Source organism: Dendrobium catenatum, unplaced genomic scaffold (genome assembly GCF_001605985.2).
Source record: "Dendrobium catenatum unplaced genomic scaffold, ASM160598v2 fragScaff_scaffold_234, whole genome shotgun sequence".
In the NCBI taxonomy this organism is placed as follows: domain Eukaryota; kingdom Viridiplantae; phylum Streptophyta; class Magnoliopsida; order Asparagales; family Orchidaceae; genus Dendrobium; species Dendrobium catenatum.
In genome coordinates, this window is record NW_021318696.1 from 7,462 (window position 1) to 34,634 (window position 27,173).

The following is a 27,173-nucleotide window of genomic DNA, read 5'->3' on the forward strand; positions in this document are numbered from 1 at the left end:
AGGGAGAAATAGTATTAGGGGGTTCACACGGTTGCTCCAAATGAGTTTCTGCCTTGATTCTTCTAACTTTGTTTGTTGGTCTCATGGGTAGAAAGGCTTCAAAGCTAAAGATTGAGGTTCTCTACCTTCACTAGGAGGTGAAAAAGCTTTTAGAGGTTTGTTGCCTTCACTAGGAAGGTGAAAAAGCTTTTAGGTTCGTTGCTTTCACTAGGAGGGTGGAAAGCTTCCGGGTATCCTGCCTTTACCAGAAGGGTGACAAAACTTCCGGTATTCTGTCGCACCGGGTTTGTGGAAGAGATTGTGTAAGAGCATCTTTGCCTTGATGTGGAAGCTAAAGAAGAGACACTAAAAATTTTAGTACAATACCCGAAGAGGACTCTTGGGAGTGGACGTAGGTCAAGTTTTGACCAAACTACTATAAAATATGGTGTTCTCATTCAACTTTACTTTTCATATTTTTATTTTTCCTACATTTTAATTTATTGCACATTTATTATTGATGCAAATATGTGATTGGATCATCAAGTTTTATTTGTTTTGATTATTTTTGGAAAAGAAAAGAAAATAAAATAAAAAAATATTTTATCTTTTATTTTTGTTATGAAAATCAAAGGAGCAAAATTACATTATTTTTATGAAATTCTTCCGCTTGCGTTTATGATTGATTTAAATAATAATAAAAATTTCATGGAGAAAATTTATAAAATAAACAATTCAACCCCCCTCTCTTAGTGTGCCTAAGACAGTTCAATATGGTTTAACCACCTCACTTGAACTTTCAATGAAGCCCATTTTGTTGACCAAAATTTTTATATGTTTTGATAGTGGTTCAAGTTCATATTTTGGTGACCTTTATGTCATTGGAATCATCTTTATGACAACATTAGTTTTCACTGTATGAATACAAAATTGAGAGGTTAATCAGTGCTTTTATTTTATTTTTTTTGTAGTTTTGTTATTGAGTGTTTAACATTTGAAATTTATGTTCAATTTTTTGCAGGCCAATAAAATTTTAGCCTCTTAAGAACTCATTGCATAAGGTAAACTTTTGAATAAAGTGCTGCTCGACCCTTTTATCTTCTTAGCACATTCTCTATCAATAATGATCTCTAAACATAGATGATTCATCTATGATAAAGTTTCATTACCACGTTCTCTACTTTTCAGTCATCATTTGTTAAAGCTAAATGATGTTATATGTTTGATTATTTAGGTTTGAATATTCCACTCATACCATAAATCCTAAATCTAGAATATCATTCACTACAGGGAAAAAGTGTTTTACCAGCGAAATTTCGGACGAAAATTTTCTGCCAAAATTTTCGGCGGAATTCTCGACAAATCTCCATTGGAAAATTTTTGCCGAAATTTCTAGCGGACTTTATGAGAAATTTTCTAATGGAAATTTTCCATCTGGGTTTCCGACAAATTTTCCAACAAAAATTTTGCAAGAAATTTCCAGCGTATTAAATGATGGAAATTTTCCGTGGAGATTTTGCACGAAAAGTTTCCAGCAGATTTTGCACGTTTCTCGGCGGATATGGCCGTCATTAATGAGTGTTTTCCTCTAGTTATTATACATATTATCAACTACATAAAAATGTTAGAACCTTATTTAAACAAGGTTTAAACAATGTTTGAATAAGTTTCAAGCATTATGTGCATACGGTTCAAACATAGTTCATGCAATACTCAAACTAGGTTTTACCCAAAATTGGATAGTGTTTGAAAAAGATTTAAATAAGTTTCAATGCGATTATAATAAGGTTCAACAATGGTCCAATCAAGATTTGTACAACATTCGAATATAGTTCACACAATGTTTGAGTAATGTTTGAACTAGGGGTGTCAATATTTGACACGACACGACAACCTGACCCGGCCCCGACCCGGAAAATCCGGGCCGGGTCGCTGGTCGGGTCGGGTCAACCCGGCAACCCGGCCGGGTCGGGTCTGGGTTGAAATGTCCGACCCGTTTTTACAAACGGTTCGGGTTCGGGTTGACCCGTTTAGATACGGGTCGGGTCGGGTTCGACCCGAACCCGGCGGGTTGACCCGAATTGACACCCCTAATTTGAACGAGGTTCAAGCATGATTTGCAAGTAACGGTTTGATAATAGTTTAATCTTGGTTTAAATATTAAACCATGGTTCAAGCATCATTCAGATAACTCTTACACTTTATAATAGATCTTAATAGCAAAATTGAGTTCATTTTGCAAGTGCTTTCCTAAATTGCTTGAGATATTATGATTATTTGACAATATGTATAAACTTCTGTCATCTAAAGCTCTTCGGAAGTGGATTGAGATTTAACAAGGATGAAGATCCTAAGTTTGCCGTAAGATTAGCCATAAAAAATTTTAATAAAAAATTATGCAAGTATTATGATATATAGTTTAAAGAGCCCACTCTTTTGCATTTTTAGTAAAGATTTTAGTGTATTGGATACAACATATAATCTACATAATTGCAAAAAAAAGCCCTAAACAATTTATACTTGGTTTGTTGACTTTGTGGAATTAGTAGACTTATTTTATTTAGAAGTTATTGAATTATTTTATAAATATCATTATTTCTATGTATTGTATGGCGCTCTAGTGTAAACATCTTAGATTAATCATTTTTATTCAAACATGTTGTATTATAGTTGTTGGATTGAGTTATGATGCTATTGGATTGAACTACGTTGTGTTATAATTTTTAGATTGCTCTTTGCCATGTTATCGCTTGTGTGTTATCGGCGTTCAATTGCACTTAATATGCTATAGCTATTGAATTACACTTTGTCATATATCAATCTTCTAATTTGTTACGTTATAGCATTGTACAAACATTGTTCAAACCTAGATTGCACCTTATTCGAACCACGTCGGATGTTGTTCAAATATTATATGAACATTATTCAAGTCCAATTTAAATCTTATTTGTACAAAGTTCGAATCATATTCGAATAATCTTCGAACTCTATTCAAATCAATTTAATTCACTTTAGTGTTCAAATGAGTAGTTCGTGATAAAAAGTATGGGCATTTTGAACTTTCAGATATATTGCTCTCGAAAATTAGTATATATTTTTGATCAATTTCATAAAATCAGGCTTCTTTTTTATTAATTTGCATATTTATTATTCTTAAAAAAATAAAGAATTAAAGTTTAGAATTTTTACATAACATCTAAAACTATTGAAAATACATATTTAACACCTAATTTTCTATATTTACTAATATACCACATAAAACCTCTATTTTAATCAATTCTAACATTTTATTTAAACCTTCCCTAAAAAATCACTATCAAGCTATCAGTAACTATCTTCCCCATCAATGGCATCCTTTTACAGTGAAGACAAGTATCTCATTGCTTCAATGAAGTGGTAGAATAGAAGAAAAGTGAAATTTTAAGTAGTATATTAGTAAATATAAAAGTTTAGATGCTAAATATATATTTTTAATAATTTTAAATGTTATGTACGTAAAAATCCCTTAAAATTTTTCGTTTAAAACTCGAGCACTCGTGCACCCTTAAAACATCTACCAGGCGGCAAAAGAGTCGGCTTGCCGATCAGAGATATCGAAGTCACAGAACCCTAGCAAATCTTCTTGAGACGATTTTCCTTGTAACTTATCTCAAATTGCTCTGTTAAATTGCCGGAGATCAAAGTAGAAAACGATTAGGGATGGCGGATTTCCAAACATCCACACATCGGGCGAAATGGATTTTCACGCCAAGGGATCTGGTAATCCAGTTATACATTAAGACTCATGAAAATACGTTGCCATGAGAAAAAAAAAAAAAGATAGTTTTCCTCGATCCCTTTTATCAGAGCTCGTATGTCATCACAAAGCCATGAGCTTGCTGCAGCTGCGGATGGCTCGTAAGACTAGCTTCTCGCATGTCCCGCCGGTTTGGATTAAACAATAGGGAATAGCGAGTTGCTGCTTAGAAATTCTCCCTCTTATAGTATATTTGCTTAGAGATTCCACTTGCTTTTTGCAATGCGATGCAACTTTGGGCCTTGAACTTTTCACTTATTACTTTCTTTGTCTTTTTTTTGTTTTCAATTACTGCAGTTTGAAAAGCGAGAAGCTGCGAATTGGAGAGCAAGAAAGATGCTTGAACAAGTACGCAGCAAGACGACTATTTCGTTTATGATTAACAGGCTTCTTTGGACAATGTCAGCATATTTTTATATATAATTTGCAGTATGGGTCGACCAGATTAGAGGTAGATGTTGATGGCTCTATTTCATATCCCGAACCTTTGCAAGATCCAAAAGATAGCGGTTGTTGTTCATCATCTCAACCAAGTCCCAATAATTTCCTGTGTCTTATCTTATGTGATCAAAATAATTTATTGTCTCGCTGTTTGTTGAATATCATTGATCATCCACGTTTATTTTTGGTCTTCATGCAGCTGCAAAGCCTCTTAATTGTGAAGAAGAGCAGCTTATGCGGGTTTTCTATGAACAAAAAATTCAAGAAGTCTGTGGTGCATTTAAGTTCCCCCATAAAATTCAAGTAATTGCTTTTAGGTTACTTGGTATTTCGTTGGTGTTTCAGAATCAGCACTTCTTAAATTAATTTCCTCTACCTGATATAGGGAACAGCCATCATATACTTCAAGAGGTTTTATTTGCAGTGGTCTGTGATGGAACATCACCCAAAACACATAATGTAAGACTGACTTTATTTTTCTTAGCTGTCTAGTTTATTAAATTTTTGTACTTTACATCTATAACTTACATATATGAGCTTTATTACCTCTTCCTACCTATAGTTTCAGTTCTATGTTAGCATTTTGAATTTTATTTGATTCAAGAGGCTCTCTGCTTATGCAGGCTAACTTGTATATATGCATCATGCAAGATTGAAGAAAACCACGTATCTGCAGAGGAACTTGGTAAGGGAATTCAGCAGGACCATCAAGTTATTCTCAATAATGAAATGGTTGTTCTTCAGGTGCTTGAATTTGTAGTTCTATAATTATAGCCCATTTTATATTTTTTGATCTTTTCTGAGAATGCTATGTTTTGATATTGCCAGAGTTTGGGGTTTGATCTTATTGTTTATGCTCCGTATCGCTCAATTGAAGGCTTCATTGAGGACATAGAGGTGTTGAAACTTCTTTTTATTTCTATACTTTCTAGGTTCTTTAGGCTAGCTTATTATATGCTGTTGTAGCATGTCCATGTTTGTTTCTTTGCTAATATTTGATGTAAAACTCTCTGCAAAAGTATCAAGTTGCTTTAATTGTTTTTTTTATTTGCTATTTTATTCTGTCTTTTTTTTTTACTTATGGTCTATACTAAGTAGTAGTATTCTTTGGTTATGTAGGAATTTGTTCAAGCAAGGGATGCTGTAAAAATAAAGTTAAAGGTAAGTTATTTATTTATTTTTTGTGCTATGCTAGATCACAAACCTGGTTCCAACCACATCTCTTACCTGTAATTTATAGTGGAAACTCATCTACATTGCATCTTGTAACCTATGTACATTTAATGAAGTTAAGAAGTAGGATTGAACTTTTCTTTCATCAAATATATTATTTTTGTTCAGAAAATGATTTATTTTGATATTTCATAGTGTTTTGATTCAATTATAGCTTATACTTTCTCCAAATAGCATCATTGAACTTGATCCTAAAAAATAGTGAACATATTTTTACATAAAATTAGCTTTATACTTAAAATTATTGAGAATAATATACTGGCCCTTGTGCACGCCCGTGATAACTCGTAGAGATGTGAACAAGCCGAGCTCGAGCGAGATCATTGTTTTTTGGGGTTGAGCTCATTTGAATTTTTTTTTCATTCAAGTTTGGCTTGTGTTCAAATTGTTTGTGAATAGCATGTTCATGTACAATTTATTTTGAAGTCATTTGTTTGTGTGAAGCTTGTGTTCGACTCAAATTTGTTAAAAAATATGATAGTTTAACTTTTCTTATGTAAGTCATAAAAAAACAAAATAAATATAAAAGATCAAAAAAATTTATTGTTGAAATTTTATTATTATAATAACCAATTAAGCTGAAAATTTAACAACCAGCAATTCAATATTTTTCATTACAAATTACAATTTATGTATAATATTTCGATCGAATAGCCTCTATTCATGTTCAGCTCATTTACAATTCATACTCAAAATGTTTATTAATGTTTGGCTCTCTTAGGTAACGAACGAGTGAAACATGATCTATTCATGAACAACACACCTTTTGGACAACCATAAAAAGTACATGAGTTTAGCGTTATGTTAATAAATCAAGATTTGCACTAAATCAAAGTTTGACTAATCTCAAGTGTAGAATTAATACATACAAATTTTGATGACATTTATGTTAAATATGTGAGAGTGAAGTGTATAGCAAATAAAGTGTTAAAATAGATCTGTGTGAAATCAATTTTCCCTGAGAGTGTAGCAATCCTGACAAGTGTAGAATGGAAGTAATGTGAATGGAAAGAGCAAATAGTGTATGGGTAAAAAGGGTAGAACAAGCCAAGAGGACATAAGGATTAATTGTTTTGTTTTTCAATCAAGCATACGACCAATCCTTAAGTTGCTCAGTTGAGATTCTTCTGCATCTTCTTGGCATCTTCACAAGTGTAACACAAAATCCTCACAATCTATTTTTTAGGCGCATAGAGTAATCTCAAAATCTCTATCATGTGATCAAGAAAAACTGTCAGACTTTTTACTTTTCAAGGGCGAATAAATAAAATTTTTACACTCTTCAAAGATGAGGATGAATGTTTAGGAGAAAATGCTAGGCCAACTAGCAACGCAAATACAACTCAAATATAGAAAAAATATCCAATAAGGAGCACCATACATAGTGAGTTACTAAACTTAAAACTTCTATAGAGAAAATTGAGTATACATGATTTCATGTTAAACTTTGATCTAAGAACAAAAACAATTTAGCACACAGGATAATGAGCTCCTGGAGCTTAAGAAAATTTTCTATTGATACATGATATTAACACAAGCAATGTAAGTCCTCATATAAAAATTGTGGAATTTTACTTGCAAGTGAAAATGTTGCTTAAATGAGAAATAATTTTACGTTAAATGTTGTGGACTCTTTGGGCTTAAGATTAATTTTTTTGAAGATATGAAAATTAGACACAAGGAACTTAAGCTTAGATAATGCCAAGAAAATGTATATACAAGAAAGAATGAGGTTTTTAGGTGAAAGAAAATTCTTTTTCCTCCCTAAATTGATGAGTTTTTAAAGCCCAAGAAGACATTAAAATGATTTGCTAGCGATAGCTATAGAGAGTTTGAAGCAAGTGAGGACTTGACATACTTGTCAATGGTGCATGCCATGGCGATGCTACGGCGCCAGCTGCATGGTGCGGCGTACATGTTCAAGTTGGCGCGCACCATTTGTGCCATAGCGCGTGCAATGGCGCATGGCGCACGACATGCGCAATTTGAATTTTAGGGATGTTTTAATATAATTATAACTAGTTTTTAATATTTATATATTTTTATTTCTAAAATAATGTAATAATTAATTTTAAAATCATTTGATATGATTAAAATAATTTAGTTTGGTTTTATTAGACTTTATTTTAGTAGATATTTTGGATGAACTTGAAGCTCGCTTTAATGGTTTGGACTTTGGACCACAAACATATTCAACCAAGCCTTTCCCAACTTGATTGATACTCTAAAATAGGATCCATATAAAAAATTTTATAATTCTTTTTTTATTTTAAATTGTATTCAAAAGGGCGCGCGCCTTGTCGTGCGCTGTGCGCCATGGCTTCACGGGAAATTTTGCGCCGTGCTTTGCCATTCGCCATTGACAAGCATGGAACCTGCATATAAAAGCTTATGGTTTTCTTGATGGTCAAAAGTTTTTTGAGCCAACTCTTGGGTGGTTTTAATAGGGAAAACAAGAGAAACAAACAAAAGAGAGGGAAAAAGCTAAAATTGTATGCAGGAAGATCCATGGGTGATTAATCAAAGGGTTGCTTTTACTTTTAGTTTTCACATGTAGATATTGAGTAGATGACAAACTAAATCCTAGAATCCATGTTCCTATGGGATTAGAGACTATAAGTACATAAAGACCCTTAATACATGGAAAACAAATATAACTTTTAGATGTAGTTTAAAGTCTAAGGAAGTTTTCTAATAAGATCAAAGGGATAGAGGTATCTATGGTGTGATTTGATCATGTCAAAATCTTAATAAAGAAAACGAAGGACCTTAACAACAACAACCATTTTTTGGATTCCTATTCTATTAGGATTGATCATATTCGATTAGTCAGGTTTGAAATAAACTTGACCCCAATACTATTAAGTCTACCAAAGAGGGTCAACCAAGTTCAAAATGAATTAGCTCAAGTTCAAAGTGAAAATTGTCTTCTCTATATACTTGACACCATAAAAAAGCTTTGGAGTTCCAAACTTCTAAATCTATAAAATGTGATTCTAAGTTAGTTTAAATTACTTTAACTCAATAACTTAACTTCAATGAAAAATCAAGTTTGTTGATCCTACCATGCTCACTTAATTATGTTTAAGAGAGAATGTAAACCTTGAAGTTCTTTATTCATTCTTAGGCACTGTGAATTTCCATTTTAACCTTTATTCTATATATTTCATTTTATGTACTTCATCAATAAGCCTTTATTGACTGGCCATAAACACTTTATTGTATATTGAACCTATGTTTGTGCACTTGGAATAGAGATTAGTTTAACGATTATGGAAATCAATGAATACAACAATTAAACCTTTGTGAGATGTCCTATGGCATTTGACAGACTTTTATCTCTTCGTAATATTGAACATAATGAAGCTTGGATGCATAGAACAATCTTTGTTATCTTGTATTTACTCAAATTTTGGGATAGCCAATCCTTGTTTATTATCGAGAGATTAAGCTGTTTAAGAAAATGTAATGGATTAGGTCCGAATTTAACTAGATACACTATTGTCATTGCTCTATTTTCATAAGAAATGCATGCTTTCATCATAAAAACCAACAAATCACTCTTATGACACCATGTCTACTTGTAGCTGTCCTAAGCAACCCCTATGATATTTGCTCACAATTTCCTCCATGTTCTCTAATGCTTAGATAAACTCATATCCCTCACAAACAAGCGTGCACCCCCTACTCCACTAGCTCACTCTTGCTCCGTAAACTCCAGGGACAGGGTATCCCTCAGGAAGACCATTTGCTTTCAGTACTATCTCTCTCCCACATTAACTTGCCATTTCTTTCTCTTTCCTATTCTTTCCACAATCTCCCACACTATTGCACTTTATTCCGCACTCTTCTATCATTTCTAGCTCCCATCTCCCTGACACTATCTATCCCTCACCTTTTCCACGCTCAATCTTCCCTACTACAATGTGTCCTATTTGGTAGTGCCTTTTATGCTCTGTATGTCCCTCTTTTGTCTTGCTTTCCTTCTCTCCATCTATCTTATCCTAGCGATGTCGCCTCGTGTGCAACTCACCTCTACCACACCATCTCTTATGATTGATCTTCCATTAAGCCCTCTCACCCTAGATGCATCACTAGCCAATATTTCCTTTGTGCAATGTTTGGGCTTATTTTTTTACATGAATCAACCCTCACAAACCAATGCACAAAAAATATTACTGCTCAATCTTACCATTCAACCTTGATGTTTAACTACATCAACTCTACGGGCCACCCCTTTGAATTCTTTATGCTATTTCATGATAGTTAATCTCCCCTTGCACACAATGTACAAAAACAACATCAAGCCTTTGTCCCACTAAGTGGGGTTGGCTACATGAATCCTTTTTCATCATTGTGTCCTGTTAAAAGTCAAATTCCCATTTAAATCTAATAAAGAAAGATCATTTCTAATATTTTCTAACCAAGTCTTTTTAGGTCTACCTCTACCTTTCTTAACATAAGTCAAATCTAATACCGCAACTTTCCTAATCGGGTCATCAGAAGGCCTTCGTTTAATGTGACCAAACCATCTAAGACGACTCTCTCTAATCTTATCTTCCACTGGAGCTACTCCAACCTTTTCATGTATATGCTCATTTCGTATCCTATCTCTAAGGGTCAAGCCACTCATCCACCTAAGCATCCTCATCTCTGCAACACTTAACTTAGTATTATGCTTCTCTTTTAATGGACAACATTCGGCACCATAAAGCATTGCAGGTCTCACCACCATCTTATAGAATTTTCCCTTAAGTTTGTGGGGGACTTTTCTATCGCACAATAAGCCCGATGCATTCCTCCACTTCAACCATCCAACTTGAATTCTGCTGATAATATCCCTATCAATTTCCCTAGCACACAATGTAATGATTAAAATTTTAAACGGTCCTTGCTTTTATTAGTTTGAAGATTGCCAATTACTTTCTCGATATGATCAAAGTTTTGTAGACATTTGTGTCATTGATTTTAAATTCGGCTTAACATTTATAAACAACATTTTAAAACCAATTATTTGTTAATGCATCGATAAACATCAAAATCATGCCAACATACTTAGGGATCTCAAATGATCCTAAACCAACATTGAGGGTGCAAATGGAGTTATAAGTATCTCAAATGATCATAAAGCTCCGCCAAACTTGCCTTCAAAATTATAATATTAATTTGTTTATCAGGTGAATTGGTCAAGGATTCAAGTTTAATTTTTTAAATTCTCAATTGATTTTAGAATCATGGCGAATTATCTCAATCCATATGTTACATCAAAAAAATAAAATTCTAACCAATTGGAACACCTTGCCTATAGGGAGAGGCTTTATAACCCACCAATTAGGTTGGTTGGCCTATAATGCAATGTTGCAAGATCCATTGTTATTGCCAAATTCAATTTATGATTAGTAACTTCTACATACAAGCATTACTAAAGTCAAGATCGTAAACTTTACTCTTTTGAAAAGCAGCTAAGTAGAGTCGTATGTCCCAAACTTCAAGTAAATTTAGTTCAAACTTCAAACTTAAATTAGAATCTAATTAAATATTGACTTTTCTCATCCTCAATATTGTCATTATGTTGGCATCAATTTAATTAATTTGGGATGACATAATTTAAATTATGTTTAATTTTTGGGATTGATGGAAGCCCCAACTTAAACTAAACTTGGGCTAACCATTGTGTTAATATGCATTTTAATCAAAATCAAACCAAACCAAAATCCCATGTGTCTCAAACTTGCTTTGTTGAGTCCAACTTAAACTCATGGGCAAACTGTTAGTCATGTTATGCTTCTGATCTCTTATTGGTCATGTCTTATGCCTCTGGACTATAAGTTGGCCATATTTTGCCCTTGTACTATTTAGTAAAATTGAAATGGCTAGCCTTCTACTTATAAATTGGTCAATGCTAATCTCGAAAGCACATCTTCAACACACACATGTACTATGATTTGCTCAAAACACTTGAAAGATCCACCGCTACATGATCTTGATGGCATCTTGGAAGGTCAAGGCCTATATCTATAAGATCCTCCTTACTATCATGGAATGAGAACTCGCAAAGAAGATTTTAAGTGACCGTAAATCTCCTAATAGTTTGTTTTCAAAGATGTAGAGAGAAATTTTAATGTGAAAGGCTTGTAAATGCGTTGTAGACCAGCTCCTTCAAGACATGACTCACCTTTTAAAAGATTTGATACTCGTAAATGTGGCATGGCAAGCATTAATGAGTGACATTTCAGCAATGAAATTCAAATAAAGTTTCCTTGTGTATTAGAAAGTATATTAAATATAAATACATAAATGTATATAGGCATTCATTATAAATTCATTTTTTCGTAGGTGTATATATACATTAGCATACACATAAATATGTGCATAAATCGTGAATTGAGGTGATTTTGAATTGAATTAAGCTTATTTTGTACGCACTATCTTTAAGTTGAAATAAATCAATTGATTTTGAGTCTATTAAGGTTTGAGTTATTATCAAGTGAGTTTTGGGTTTCGAACATAATTTCCATTCTTTATTTTGAAATTAGTTTAAATATGATATTTTTCTTAGTATATGGTGTCTGGTTAGGAAAATGTAAGGATGATTTGAGTTGCCTATTTGAAGGATTGATTCATCCAATAAGGATTAATTAATTCTCTAAAAATTTCTTATCTTTCTCTCTATTCCTCTTTCCTTTCATTGGTGGCCTTTCCATAACACGAAACCGCCCAGTTCTATCCACTAACCTCTTATTGTTGTCTAAAGCTATTGACTGTCCCTTGTGCCCTTGATGGAGGATACACTTGTTGTTGTTGCTATCCTAAAGCTATACTAGGAGCATAGTTGTGAATGGCGCAAAATAGCGCGCTATAGCGCACGGCGCGGCGCGGCGCACCTACGGTGCAATTCATGGCGCGGTGCAGGTGTTTAAAATAGCGCGCGCTATGTGCGCCACATGTGCTCCATGGCGCGTAGCACAAGGCGCAAAATAGCGCGCCAAATTGTGTTTAGTAATATTTTGCATACTTATGAATATTTTTTAAATTTATTTATTTTTATGTTAAAATGATATACTTATATATTTTGTATACTTATCGACTCTTAGCACAAGGCTACGGGCTGCCCTAATTTCATGAAAACCCTCTCTGTCTCTCTGCTTCCGCCGAATCCAGTGGTTGATTTCGCCGTTCGCCGATGTCTCCATTCGCTCATGCCTTTAGCCGAATACTTCTCGCAACCTTCTCTGCAAAATCCAATCGGTGAATCCGCCGAGTTCGTCCGAAGGAGTTCGCTAATAGGATACAGAAGATTTCGGTCCATGTAAGCGGGTAGGAGAGTAAGAGCTTTTAATGCAGTTTGTTCGTTGTTTTTTGTCGCCGTTTTGAGGGAGCTCGCTGTTTTGAGCCCTGTTTCGCCCTTTTGAGCCCTATTTCACCGTTTTGAGTCCCGTTTGTTCGTTGTTTTTTGTTTTTTGTCGCCATTTTGTTCATTGCTTTTGAGGTAGGTGACTGTTTTTGCTCCTATTTCAGAAGTCTATGAGTTAAATTCAAGTATCTAACCTTTTATATTGTGAATGTCTGAATGAGGTTGAGAATATGAATGAGGTTGATATATTCATGGAGATAGTTCAAAGATAAAATTGTTAAGGTCAATAGTGATTGTAATGGATTGATTTCCATTAATGTTATTATCATTAAGGATATATTAATTGTTTTAGAGTTCGTGCTCTTTATGTTGAATTGAAATATATCATTAAGGATGTATTAATTGTATATATTATAATAACTCTAGTTGGAATGTTTTATAGATTAACTGTGTATTTAGAGCTACTATATTTGAGCAAGTTCTCATAATTATGCTCAATAGCAATTTTCTAATCATATTACAAATGAGAGATTTTGATGAAGCTTACTGTTTGAAAGTCTAATGATGTGCTTCCCTATCATAATTGCTGCCATGATCTGTCTCCCCTATTAACTCGCCAAACAAATATTTTTCACTATTATCATCGCATCTAGATTTTATGCTAATGGAAAATTGTGCATATGGATCCCTATTATTCAATTTTTAATTGTCTACAGTATACTGACATATGAAGTATTTGAATTTAATTGCTTTTAGGTGATCATAAAATGTCAGATTCAGTTCAATCTTTAAAAAAAATCCAGCATGAAAATATGCTATTCTGACAAATGAATCCGACAACAACAGCGTGACATGCATTTTTTGTGGTAAAATAATAAGAGGAATTACACACCACAATCAACACCTTGTTGGGGGTTTTAGGAATGTAAAGCCGTGCTCTAACTGTCCCGAGCACGTGAAGTCTGAAATTAAGGCATCCATGTTGGAAAAGAAGGATTTAAATGAACAGTTTAATGACACATCAAATGTCAACCTAGCTGAAGAAGAAGGAGAACACTTTAATGTGATGGCAGATGATATTTTAGGTGCTGGACCATCCAAAATGTTGTAGACAAATAAATCTAACACATCTAGTCAAAGTTCGACATCTACTTCTATCTTCAAAACATCACGACCTAAAGGTTCATTAGATACTTTCCTTATACCAAATCCTGAAGATGTAGTAAAGCATAGAAAGGGTCAATTTAGTAAATAAATGGATGCAGCTAAAAAAGAAATGAGGGAAGGACTATTCAAATGTTCAGTAGATGGATGTACGATGCTCGGATTTCATTTAATATTGTGAATTATGATAGTTTTCCTGCTATGGTGGATGCACTTGGACAGTTTGGACCTGTTATGAAACGTCCTAGTTATCATGAGGTACAAGTTACTTGTTTGAAGAAAGAGATTGGATATACACTTGAGCTATTACGACGCCATCAAGAAGATTGTATACGATATGGTTGTTCTCTAATGGCAGATGGATGGACGTCGAGGAATGGGAAAAGTTTAATCAATTTTCTTGTTAATTGTCCAAGAGGTAGCGCATTTATAGAGTTAATTAATACTAATTCTTTCTTCAAGAATGATGTGAAAATGTTTGAACTATTTTGCAAGTACATCGAGGTTATTAGATCATATAATGTGATCCAAGTAGTCACTGATAATGCATCCGAAAATGTTCTTGCAGGTTTGTTACAACTTTTTACTTATATTGTGTTACTTCATGAAGAATTTTTATATATCTTAATTTAAATTATATTGACATAATAAAACAATTATTGATGGATAAATATCCTCACATTTATTGGACTCCTTATGCTGCTCACTGTTTGGATTTAATAATGGAGGATATTTTCAAAATTCAAAAGCTAAGGCGATGATTTAAAAAAGCTGTGGCAGCACAGTTTTGTATATTATATGTCTCATTTGCTTGAGTTAATGAAAATGTGCACAAATCAAAGAGCACTTGTCAAACCCGCAAAGACTCGTTTTGCAATAGCTTTCTTAACTTTACAACGTTTTGATCAACAATAACTGAACTTGAGGAGAATGTTTATATGTAAGGAGTTTATCTTGGGTCCTTATGCAAAAGAGGCTAAAGCAAAACAATCTCAACATACAATCTTACAACAATCATTTTGGAACACTATAGTGTATGCCTTAAAAATCGCTGGTCCTTTATTAAAGATTCTTAGATTAGTTGGACCCCCAATGGCTTACATATATGAAGCAATAGATAGAGAAAAAGAGGTAATTGCAACAAGCTTCAATAACAATGATAAGTATGATCAAGTTTTTAAAATTATTGATAGAAGATGTGAAGTTCAATTACACCGATCTCTACATGCAGCGGGACATTTTTTAAATCCTGAATATTTCTAAAATAACCCTAATATTGCCAAGGATAAGGAAATAGGTTATGGTCTTTACCAATGTATTGGAAGATTATCTCAAGATATAGCCGAAGAAGATAAAATCAGTAATGAATTAAGTTTATATATTAGAGGTGAATGACTATTTGATATTCCTCCAGCTGTAAGACAAAGAACTACCCGATCTCTATGTATCATTATTTACAAAAAGACTAAGATTGATTTGCATGTATATAATATTTAAAAAAAATTCAATTCTTACAGCTAATTGATGGTTGGCATATGGACAAGGATCTTCTAATTTACAAAGCTTTGCTATCAAAGTCCTAAGTCTAACATGTAATTCATCCGGATGCGAACGCAATTGGAGTATTTTTGAATATGTAAGTATTTTACAATGTATGTGTTGCTATTTTATATATGTTTATAATATAGTAATGTAATAATATTTTATTTTCAACTTCATAGCGAACGAAGAAGCAACTTGGATCATGGTCGCTTATAGGATTTAGTTTATGTGAAATATAATAGAGCACTGATTCGGAGATTCAATCATCATGATGTGATTGATCCTATTTCTTTGACTGAGATAGATGATGCAAATGAGTGGATAACAGGAAAATTAGATGATGAGTCTGATGAAGAAAATGACTTTATTGCTGGAGAGGAAGATTTAACTTGGACAAATGTTGCTAAGGCTATTGGTGTTTATGATAAAAGCTATAATATTCGTGAAAGATCTAAAGGGAAAGAGAAGTAATCTTCAATTAGGCATAATTTTGCTATTGAGAATGAGGATTAGGGTGATGAAGAGGCTTATGAAGTAGGAGACAATGCTGATGAAGATATTTTAACATTTGCTGATGATGATGATTCCCGAGAAGAGTAGATTAAATTCTTATTTGATCTTTAAAAAAAAGATTATAATATTTGAATTATGAGATTTTAGGATGTTTCTTACTCGAACTTATATATGTTATGGTTGTCTTTCATTATTATGATAGCTTGCCTTTCATTTTTAATGATATTTCATATTCATGCTTATTATTTTATAATTCTTATTTAGTTTGCGTCATGTTCAAAAAAGCGCGCGCCTCGCCGTGTGCTATGTGCCATGGCTCCAAAGGGACCTTTGCGCCTTGGTGTGCCGTTCGCCGTTAACAGGTATGAGTAGGAGGGAAACTAGATCTCAGTGCTATTGTTTCCCACTTTCTAAAGAAGGGACAATATCTCGTTTGCTATCCTTATAAAATTAGTACAAAAACAAATAAAAAATTGGTTGTTGTTTGCATTCCAGAGAAGGGAAAACCAGATCTTAGTTTTCATTCAACGAAAACCTGTATTGAAGGAGAAATCAAAACTAGATAAAAAATTTGCTATATATGGCAAGAAAACCAAATTAGAGGGATAAAGGTATTCAATACCAAAAAAAAAACTCGATTGAGGCAACCTTTATTTTTATTCATAAATAATTATAGTTCCTTCAAAAAAAAAAGTTCTACACCCTTTTGTATTCTTTCTATCCTTTTATTGTTGGTTTACATCATAAAATAAATAAATAAATAAAATTGTTGGCTTGCATCATAATAATGAGGGGAAAGCTTCTATCAACAAACCATTTCCATAATAGATCTTCTACTATGAAATTAAATTGTTCATTTAAAATAGATGTAACTTATTTTAAGTTTTTTTGTAATTACTTTCTTCCATAATTTTATTGTATCACTCATAAGTATGGCTGCATATTACCATAATTTTGATAGTCTTTTCATAAATTCATATAAAAATACTCTTCCTATAATCATTTATCATCTTCTTAGCCTTTAAAATTTTATTTACATGACTTGTTAACGAGATGTGATCTTAAGATTTTGATCATTCCAAAACCTGTAGCCGAAGTCATCAACTCGATATAAAAGGAATTAACATTTCTTAGGCTTTGGGTTTAGTTTTATTTTTCTTTATAGAATCCACATGTGCATACAAAACACAACTAAAATATTTTAAATGAGAAAGATTTACCCCTTTTTTAATCTAAATGTTTGTAGGTATGCATATACATTAGCATACATGTAAATATGTGCATAAATCATGGATTGAGGTGATTTTGAATTGAATTAAGCTTATTTCAAGCATGTCATCTTTAAGTGAGCATAAGTCAATTGAATTTGAGTCTATTAAGGTTCGAGCTATTATCGAGTGAGTTTTGAGTTTCAAACATAATTACCATTCTTTATTATGAAATTAGTTTAAGTATGGGATTTTTCTTGATATATGGAGTTTGTTCAGGATAATGTAAGGATGATTTGAAGTGCTATTTTAAGGCTTGATTCATGCAACAAGGATTAATTAGTTCTCCAAAAAATTCCTGTCTTTCTTTCCCTTTCCTCTCATTGTTGGCCTTTCTAGAACACAAAACCACCCAATTCTATTCACTAACCTCTTATTGTTGTCTAAGGCTATATTGACTGCCCCTTGTGCGCTTTGCTGTGGTTACACTTGTTGCTATTGTTTCCCACTTCCTAGAGAAGAGAGAACATCTCAGTTGCTATCCATTGAAAACTAGTGCAAAAACAAATAGAGAACATGGTTGATGTTAGATGCATTCATGAGAAGGGAAAACTAGATCTTGGTTGCCATTCAATGAAAACAGTATGAGAAACAATTGTTTTCTGTTGTTTGAAAGAGAAATAAAAATCAGATAGCAAATTTGCTATCTATTGCAAGAAATCAAATTAGAGATATAAAGGTATTAAATAACAAACAAAAAAAGCTCAATTGAGTAGACCTATATTTTGATTCATAAATAATTATGGTTCCTTCAAAAAAAACCCTTTTCTATCCTTTTTATCCTTTTATTGTGGGCTTATGTCATAATGATGAGGGCATACCTGTTAACGGCGAACGGCGCACCAAGGCGCAAAGGTTCCTTTGGAGACATGGCGCATAGCGCACGGCGCGGCGCGCTTTTTTGAACATGGCGTAAACTAAATAAGAATTATAAAATAATAAACATGAATATGAAATATCATTAAAAATGAAAGACAATGTATCATAATAATGAAAGACAACCATAACATATATAAGTTCGAGTAAGAAACATCCAAAAATCTCATAATTCAAATATTACAATATTTTTTTAAAAGGTCAAATAAGAATTTAATCTACTCTTCTTGGGAATCATCATCATCAGTAAATGTTAAAATATCTTCATCACCATTGTCTCCTACTTCATAAGCCTCTTCATCACCCTCATCCTCATTCTCAATAGCAATATCATGCCTAATTGAAGATTACTTCTCTTTCCCTTTAGATCTTTCCCGAATATTATAGCTTTTATCATAAACACCAGTAGCCTTAACAACACTTGTCCAAGTTAAATCTTCATCTTCAGCAATAAAATCATTTTCTTTATCAGACTCATCATCTAATTTTCCTGTTAGCCACTCATTTGCGTCATCTATCTCAGTCAAAGAAATAGGATCAATCACATCACGATGATTGAATCTTCGAATCAATGCTCTATTATATTTCACATAAATTAAATCCTTTAAGCGATCATGATTCAAGTTGCTTCTTCGCTTTCTATGAAGCTGCAAATAAAATATTATTAGATTAGTATATTATAAACATATATAAATAGCAACACATACATTGTAAAATACTTACATGTTCAAAAATACTCTAATTATGTTCACATTCGGATGAACTACATGTTAGACTTAGGACTTTGATAGCAAAGCTTTGTAAATTAGGAGCTCCTTGTCCATATGCTAACCACCAATCAGCTGTATGAATTGATTTTTTTTTAATATTATATGCATGCAAATCAGTCTTTATTTTTTTGTAAATAATAATACCTAGAGATCGGGTAGTTCTTTGTCTTACAACTGGAGGAATACCAAATAATCTTTCACCTCTAATGTATAAACTTAATTCATTATTGATTGTCTTCTTCAGCTTCATCTTGAGATAAACTTTCAATACATTGGTAAAGACCATCAGTTATTTTCTTATCCTTGGCAGTATTAGAATTATTGAAGAAATATTCAAGATTTAAAAAATGTCCCGCTGCATGTAGAGGCCAGTTTAATTGAACTTTCCATCTTATATCAATAATTTTAAAAACTTGATCATACTTATCACTGTTATTGAAGCTTATAACAATTGTCTCTTTTGCTCTATCCATTTCTTCATACATGTAAGCCATTGGGGGTTTCTTCTCTCCATCAACTAATCTAAGAATCTTTAATAAATGATCAGCTATTTTTAAGGCATACATTATAGTGTTCCAAAATGATTGTTGTAAGATTGTATGTTGAGATTGTTTTGCTTTAGCCTCTTTCGTATAAGAACCCAAGATAAACTCCTCACATGTAAATATTCTCTTCAAGTTCAGTTATTGTTGATGAAAATGTTGTAAAGTTAAGAAAGCTGTTGCAAAACGAGTCTTTGCGGGTTTGACAAGTGCTCTTTGATTTGTGCACATTCTCATTAACTCAAGCAAACAAGGTTTAGAATATAAAAAACTGTGTACTTCCACAGCTTTTTCAAAGCATCGCCTTAGCTTTTGAATATTGAAAATGCCATCCATTATTAAATCCAAACAGTGAGCAGCACAAGGAGTCCAATAAATGTGAGGATATTTGTCCATCAATAATTTTCTTGTTATGTCAGTATAATTTAAGTTAAGATATATAAAAAATCTTCATGAAATAACAGAGCTTAAGTAAAAAGTTGTAACAAACCTGCAAGAACATTTTCGGTTGCATTATCAGTGACCACTTGGATCACATTACGTGGTTCAATAACCTCGATGTACTTGCAAAATAATTCAAACATTTTCACAGCATTCTTGGAGAAAAAACTAGCATCAATTGACTCTATAAATGCGCTACCTCTTAGACAATTAACAAGAAAATTGATTAAGCTTTTCCTATTCCTCGACGTCCATCCATCTGTCATTAGAGAACAACCAAATCATATACAATCTTCTTGATGACATCGTAATAGCTCATGTGTATGTCCAACCTCTTTGTTCAAAAAAGTAACTCGTATCTCATGATAACTAGGAGGTTTCATACCTAGTCCAAACTGTCCAAGTGCTTCCACCATAGCAAGGAAACTATCATATTTCACAGCATTAAATAGAATCTCAGCATCGTACATCCATCTACTGAACACTTGAATAGGCCTTCCCCTCATTTCTTTTTTAGCTGCATCTATTTCTTTACTAAACTGACCATTTTTATGCTTTACTACATCTTCAGGATTTAGTGTAAGTATCTAATGGACCTTTAGCTTGTGATGTTTTGAAGATAGAAGTAGATGTCGAACTTTGACTAGATGTGTTAGATATATTTGTCCGCAACATTTTGGATTCCAACACCCAAAATATCATCTGTCATCACATCAAAGTCTTCTCCTTCTTCTTCAGCTAGGTTGACATTTGATGTGTCATTAAACTGTTCATTTAAATCCTTTTTTTTCAACATGGATGCCTTAATTTCAGACTTAAAGTGCTCGGGACAGTTAAAGCACGGCCTTGCATTCCTAAAACCCCCAACAATGTGTTGTTTGTGGCATGTAATTCCTCCTTTTGTTATTTTACCACAAAAAATGCATGTCACATTGTTGTTGTCGGATTCATTTGTCAGAATAGCATATTTCCATGCTGGATTTTTTTTTAAAGATTGAACTGAATCTGACATTTTATGATCACCTAAAAACAAACAAATTCAAATACTTCATATGTCAATATACTGTAGACAATTAAGAATTGAATAATAGGGATCCATATGCACAATTTTCCATTAGCATAAAATCTAGATGCGATAACAATAGTGAAAAATATTTGTTTGGCGAGTTAATAGGGGAGACAAATCATGACAGCAATTATGATAGGGAAGCTCCATCATTAGACTTTCAAGCCAGTAAGCTTCATCAAAATCTCTCATTTGTAATATGATTAGAAAATTTCTATTGAGCATAATTATGAGAACTTGCTCAAATATAGTAGCTCTAAATACACAGTTAATCTATAAAACATTCCAACTAGAGTTATTATAATATATACAATGTTCTTACTAGACATTCGGAAGAGGATGTACCTTGGTGTATGCTTTCTGCTGATGATATTCTTCTTGGTAATAGCTAGAGAGGGAGTTGATTAAAAACTTGAATTGTAGAGATCAACTTTAGAGTCTAAATGTTTTCATTTGAGTAGATCTAAAAGCAAATACATGGAGTATAATTTTAGTAGTAATAGATCTTGTGGTGGGATTGTGATATTGGGCGATCAAGTCATTAAATAGAGTGCATGTTTTAGATATCTAGGATCTATTGTTCAAAGTGATGGTGAAATATATGGGATATGATTATTAGAATTCAAGTTGAATAGTTGAAGAAGAGGAATGCATCATCTTTTTCTATAATTTTTTAAGATAGTGGTGAGACCTACAGTGTTTTATGGTGCATAATGTTGGCCATTAAAAGAGAAGAATAAAATTAAGTGTTGCAAAGATGAGGATGCTCAGTTAGATGATTGTCTTTACACTTAGACACAATGAGAAATGAGTATCTATGTGAAAAGGTTGGAGTAGCTCTAGTGGCAAAAAAAATTAGAGAGAGCCATCTTAGATGGTTTGGGCACATAAAACACCGGCCTTCCGATGACCCTTTTAGGAGAGTAGATGTGTTAGATCCAACTTATGCTAAAAAAGGTAGAAGTTGATCTAAAAAGACTTGATTTGAAAGTAATAAAAATAACCCATTTTTTAGATTTAAATGAGGATTTGATTCTTAATAGGACAGAATGGATAAAAAAGATTCATATAGTAGACCCCACATAATGGGATAGAGGCTTCTTGTTGTTTTTATTAGTCGCTTATAATTGCTATAACTTTTTATGTCTTATGATTATAATAAGCTCCCGTTTAGTGTCCTGATGGGTGGACAGTCTTCTTGGGAAGCCTTATGTGATCGTAGGAATGTTATAGTTAGCTGAAGGAGAGATGAGTAGTCCCCAATCTATCTACTGGAATCCTTCTAATAAGAACAAGTGTGGAAAAATAATTATTTGGACCAACAGACCTATTTGTGTCCAAGGCTCGGAGGTCCATGCCGTAAAGAAGATTTAGGAAGAAAAAAAATTCTGAATCTTTCTTTTATGGCCTTGATTCAAACTTCATACGAAGGCGTACAATCTTCATTGATGCATGCGGGCCTGTTTCTCTAGGAAATTTGTGAATAACTTTACTGCTCACTTCCTACCTGTTTTCAGCGCACAAGCTTCAACTTGGACCAGGAATTGTCAAAGTACACATCAGTGCGAAAGTGACATTTAGTATCTATGCCTTGTTATTTTCCATTTCAACATTTAAATTGTTTAATGCATGAATTTTCAAATTCTCGTATTTACAGTGTTTTGTTCTTTAGATATGGACATGTAGTGTTTTAATATTATTCTTCTTCAATGTAATTGATTCTCTTTCTAAATAGGAACTGCGAGAAGCTGCTAATTTTGAGGTTGATAAAGCTATGTTGACTGATGCACCTCTACTCTTTCCTCCCGGGCAGGTAATGTAGTTCTGTAGAAGTTTTTCCTCTATTGGTATTGGTGCTCAAGTATTTTCTTTTCTTCATGCATATGAGTCGAGAAAACTACAATTTTCCTCTGTTTCTGGTGCTTTGAAAATTGGATATGATTTAACGATATGAAAGCATGCATTCATGCATACAATGGCTACATAATTACACAACTGGATAACAAAGAGTGGACATTGAAAATGCAAGGTCCTACTTTGAGGTGAACTTTGGTTAATAATGAGCTGTTGTTCAATTAATAAGTCACGCTGAACCTTAGTACATATAATAGAGTTTTCATCACCGAGTCATAAATATACATAGGGGCATAGCTAGAAATTTGTTTTTTTTTGTTGGGGCACAAATCGACAAATTTCAAAATACTATCAGCCTTTTCCACCTGAGCTTAAGATTGTTATTGATGGTTTAAAAAAAAAAAGTTAGTTATAATATCAAAAGATAAAATATATGCGGAAAAAAACCTTACTGTTAAGAGCGTCAACTACATCTTTATCATCTTTTTATTATCTAAATGTCATCGTGTTTTTTACCGTTTCAATAATTTTAGCTTAGTTTCAGATTGAACTATTGAAAGTAGTCAAAATTGGAAAATCTCAGCCAATTTTAGGTTGGTTTTCAAGCAAAATGATCAATTCCAACGGTTTTGGATTGATATCCAATTAAATTTAAAACCACAGTATGGATATTTTGCCCTTCCAATCTTTTTAATTTGAAAATTAAAAAAAAAAATCCTGCACTTCTTGTAAATCCCATTCAAAGAACAAACCAGACACATAATGGATGAGTAATAGTTACAATAAAATTTTTAAAAGAATTTCTTCTTATGAAAACAGAATCAGCAATAAATCCAATAATTAATGAGTAATAGTTGCACACCCTCAAAATCAATCCTGCCACCAAACGTTGTACCTGCTGTCCTACCACTATCTGGACCTCTTAGTCTATAACAAACCCTTACACATGTAAAGTTATCTTGATCTATTTTTTGCATATATGTTGCCTCACTATACACCTATTTTGAAGTAATGACAAAGATTAGCAGCGTTCCTTCTTTTGTCTTTTCTTCTTCTGTATACGGTTGCATGGAGTATCTGTTGCTATTCCTTTAATATTAAGTACCAGCTCAATCAAGAATTTTGAATAACAACAACAACAACATCAAGCCTTTGTCCCACTATGTGGGGTCGGGTACATGAATCCTTTTTCTCCATTGTGTCCTATTAAAAGTGAAATTCTCGTTTAAATCTAATAAAGAAAGGTCATTCCTAATATTTTCTAACCAAGTCTTTTTAGGTCTACCCCTACCTTTCTTAACACAAGTCAAATCTAATACCTCTTCTCTCCTAACCGGGTCATCGGAAGGCCGCCTTTTTATGTGACCAAACCATCTAAGGAGACTCTCTCTAATCTTATCTTCTACTGGAGCTACTCCAACCTTTTCACGTATATGCTCATTTCGTATCCTATCTCTAAGGGTAAAGCCACTCATCCACCTGAGCATCCTCATCTCTGCTACACTTAACTTAGTATTACAATGACAAAAATAAATTTAAAATAACAACTAAATGTGGCCCTATTCTGGTTGAAATCTAGTTCATTTTTGAGATTACACTGCCTCTATAGCTTGTAGGCTTTATAGCCTGTAGGCCTTTTATCATAGCTCGTAGGCTTTTTTATATAAGTTACACTGTGGGTTGCACTGCCCCTACTTGCCTGTCACCTAACATGATATTTTCTTAGGCTTATCTAATTGTTATTTTTGCCTATATATGTTATTTGTCCCTCAACTATGTATAAGTTTATATATTCAAATGAATCAATATTGTTGTACATTATATAAGTGTATAAGAAAATTTAACTGGATGGTTTACATGTCTCAAATTAGAATTTCTTCCTTGTCAAATTTGGGTTTTACAATTCTTTTCTTATTAGAATTTCGTCCTTGAATTTCTCCTTGTTTATACTTTGTCAAATAATTGAGGGAATTTCTATCTTATATTCACTTCTCTTCTAGGTAGTCTCTTTCATTGATCAATGCTTCCATTTTATTTTCACATATAGATTTGTTATGCTCCTCATTTTACAAACATCAAATTCTAGATCTTCTCAGGTTCCTCTGAATATGTTAGTTCACTATGTATCTCAATGTCATCATGTGGAATCCTCCGATGATCATCTATCACTCACCCTTTAAGCATAAATATATGAAATATATTGTGTACATCAAACATATCTTGATGCAATAAAAAAAATACAATTAAGATTGCAAATAAAAAGTCTTCCTTAAAACATAAACATAACAAACTTACAAACATATAGCTTATATTAATTTAGAGAAGAAGGATACAAGTGAGGCGGGAACCATGGATAGAGAAGAAGAGCTTAGAAGTCCAAGATGAAATATAAGAGGAGAAGGGGAAAGAAGACTTAGCTCGTAAGCTAAAAAACCCACAGGTTTTTACATTCCAAATATTTTCACACCAAAAACCTTCTTAAAACAACAGCAAACAACCCCTATATATAGGGAAAAGTCAATAAATGCAGGAAATAAATACACCTTTTATCCAACCACTAGGAACACGTAAAAATAACAACAAAAGCTAAGGGACAACAACCAAGAGGGGGGAAATCGAAGTAAACATCACATAGGAATTCCAAACAGCACATAGGGAAGTCTAAACATCACACAAGGAAGTATAATCAGCACATACAACACCTAGGGAGTAGCAAGCAACACATAGGAATTCCAAACAACACAGGGAAGTCTAAACAACGCACAAGGAAGTATAATCAACACTTACAACTCTAGGGAATAACGAACAACACATAGGAATTTCAAACAATACCTTGATCGCATCAATTCTCCCATGGTGGAGAATTCTCATCTCTTGATGAGATCGCTCTAAAACTTCTATCATGCGCAGACTGAGCTATATCCAACTTTTGTGCAAGAACCGCATACCTTCTTTGAATAATTTCTTTTTCCTGATTAAATTGGGCTTGATGTTGACTCTTTCACTTCTCATATCTTTTAGCGCACAAAAACATTTTTTCTTCAATTTTGTATAGCTTATTCTGGATTGGATTGGTAGAATTTCCTTGGGACGGGACCCATTTGCTTGTTGGAATTTGGACTTTAAGATCACTTGGCTGATTTTCATCAAAAATAGATTCTATTACATCATGATTGTCCATTTTTATTTTAATTTTGTCTAAAGAAAAATAAAGGAAGACATTAAAACCTAAGCCTCTGATACAAAATTGATTCAATAAAAAAAGCACAATTAAGATTGCAAACAAAAAGTCTTCCTTAAAACATAAAACATAACAAACTTATAACCATAAATCACTTAAAATAGCAATTTGATGGTGTGAGGGTCCCCTTTTGTATTGATAGATGTTTATTTGGATGACTTGAATTTATCACTTAGCAATTGTATTTCCTACTTGATTGTATGTTTTTTAATTTAAATTTTGATTCCTTATATTTTAGTTTAGATTCAATTCCAAATGGCTCATTAAAGTTCAAGTTCTTATATTCATGTTGAGTGCAAGTCTGGTTCGAGTTTGAGTCTAAGTCCAACACTATTTGATCGAATTTGATTTAAAATTGATTTCATGTTTGAATTATGTTCAAATTAATTTCAATTTTTTTGTCCAAGTCACTTGTTGTTTATTGAAAATTTCGGCAGCCTCCCGGCATCCCCTCCCCACGAAGGGAGGTAGGGGAGGGCACTTGCCCTTTTGGCTCGACTCGACCAGATCAAATCGATGGCGAGGAGCTCGGTAGAGCGAATCAATCTCTTTAATAGTCTTCAATGATCCTTGTTGAGCACAACGTGTCGATTACGTGACTTATTTTAATTATAAAAGATATTTTATTCCCCATGAAATTCCGACAGCCTTCCGGTGCCCCTCCCCTCACAGGAGGTTGGGGAGGGCACTTGCCCTTTTTAGCTTAACTCAGCCGGATCAAATCGATGACGAGGAGTTCGGGAGAGCGGATTGATCCCGATATAATCTTTGATCCACTCGACCGGATCAGATCGACGGTCAAGGGCTTCGGGGGACCTAATCAACCCTGGGACTTCCTTCAAATCTTCTCCTGCTGTGATATTATTTGATTAATTTTATTTAATTTTATTTTGAATTATTTTTATTCCCTCGAAAATTTGGCAGCCTTATGGCGCCCTCTCCTTGTGAGGGGAGATTGGGAAGGGCACTTGCCCTTTTGGCTCGACTCGATTGGATCAAATCAACAGTGGGGAGTTTGGGGGAGCGAATCGACCCCAAAAAGAGTCTCAAGTCTTCAATCCCTCGGCCGGATTAGATCGATGGCCAAGGGCTT

General features: G+C 33.4%; 1 protein-coding gene across 1 annotated transcript in view; it reads left to right on the plus strand.

Annotated features, from left to right (window-relative positions):
* The first annotated feature begins 3,549 nt into the window (after positions 1–3,549).
* LOC110111887 (cyclin-H1-1) overlaps positions 3,550–27,173 on the plus strand; it is a 27,357-nt gene continuing 3,733 nt past the window's right edge. The window contains exons 1-9 of the mRNA XM_020843942.2: positions 3,550–3,738; positions 4,073–4,123; positions 4,206–4,284; positions 4,416–4,519; positions 4,602–4,675; positions 4,840–4,960; positions 5,045–5,113; positions 5,336–5,377; positions 22,721–22,798. Of these exons, the coding sequence (XP_020699601.1) occupies positions 3,679–3,738; positions 4,073–4,123; positions 4,206–4,284; positions 4,416–4,519; positions 4,602–4,675; positions 4,840–4,960; positions 5,045–5,113; positions 5,336–5,377; positions 22,721–22,798 (678 nt within the window). The 5' untranslated portion in view covers positions 3,550–3,678. The remainder of the gene's footprint in view (positions 3,739–4,072; positions 4,124–4,205; positions 4,285–4,415; positions 4,520–4,601; positions 4,676–4,839; positions 4,961–5,044; positions 5,114–5,335; positions 5,378–22,720; positions 22,799–27,173) is intronic.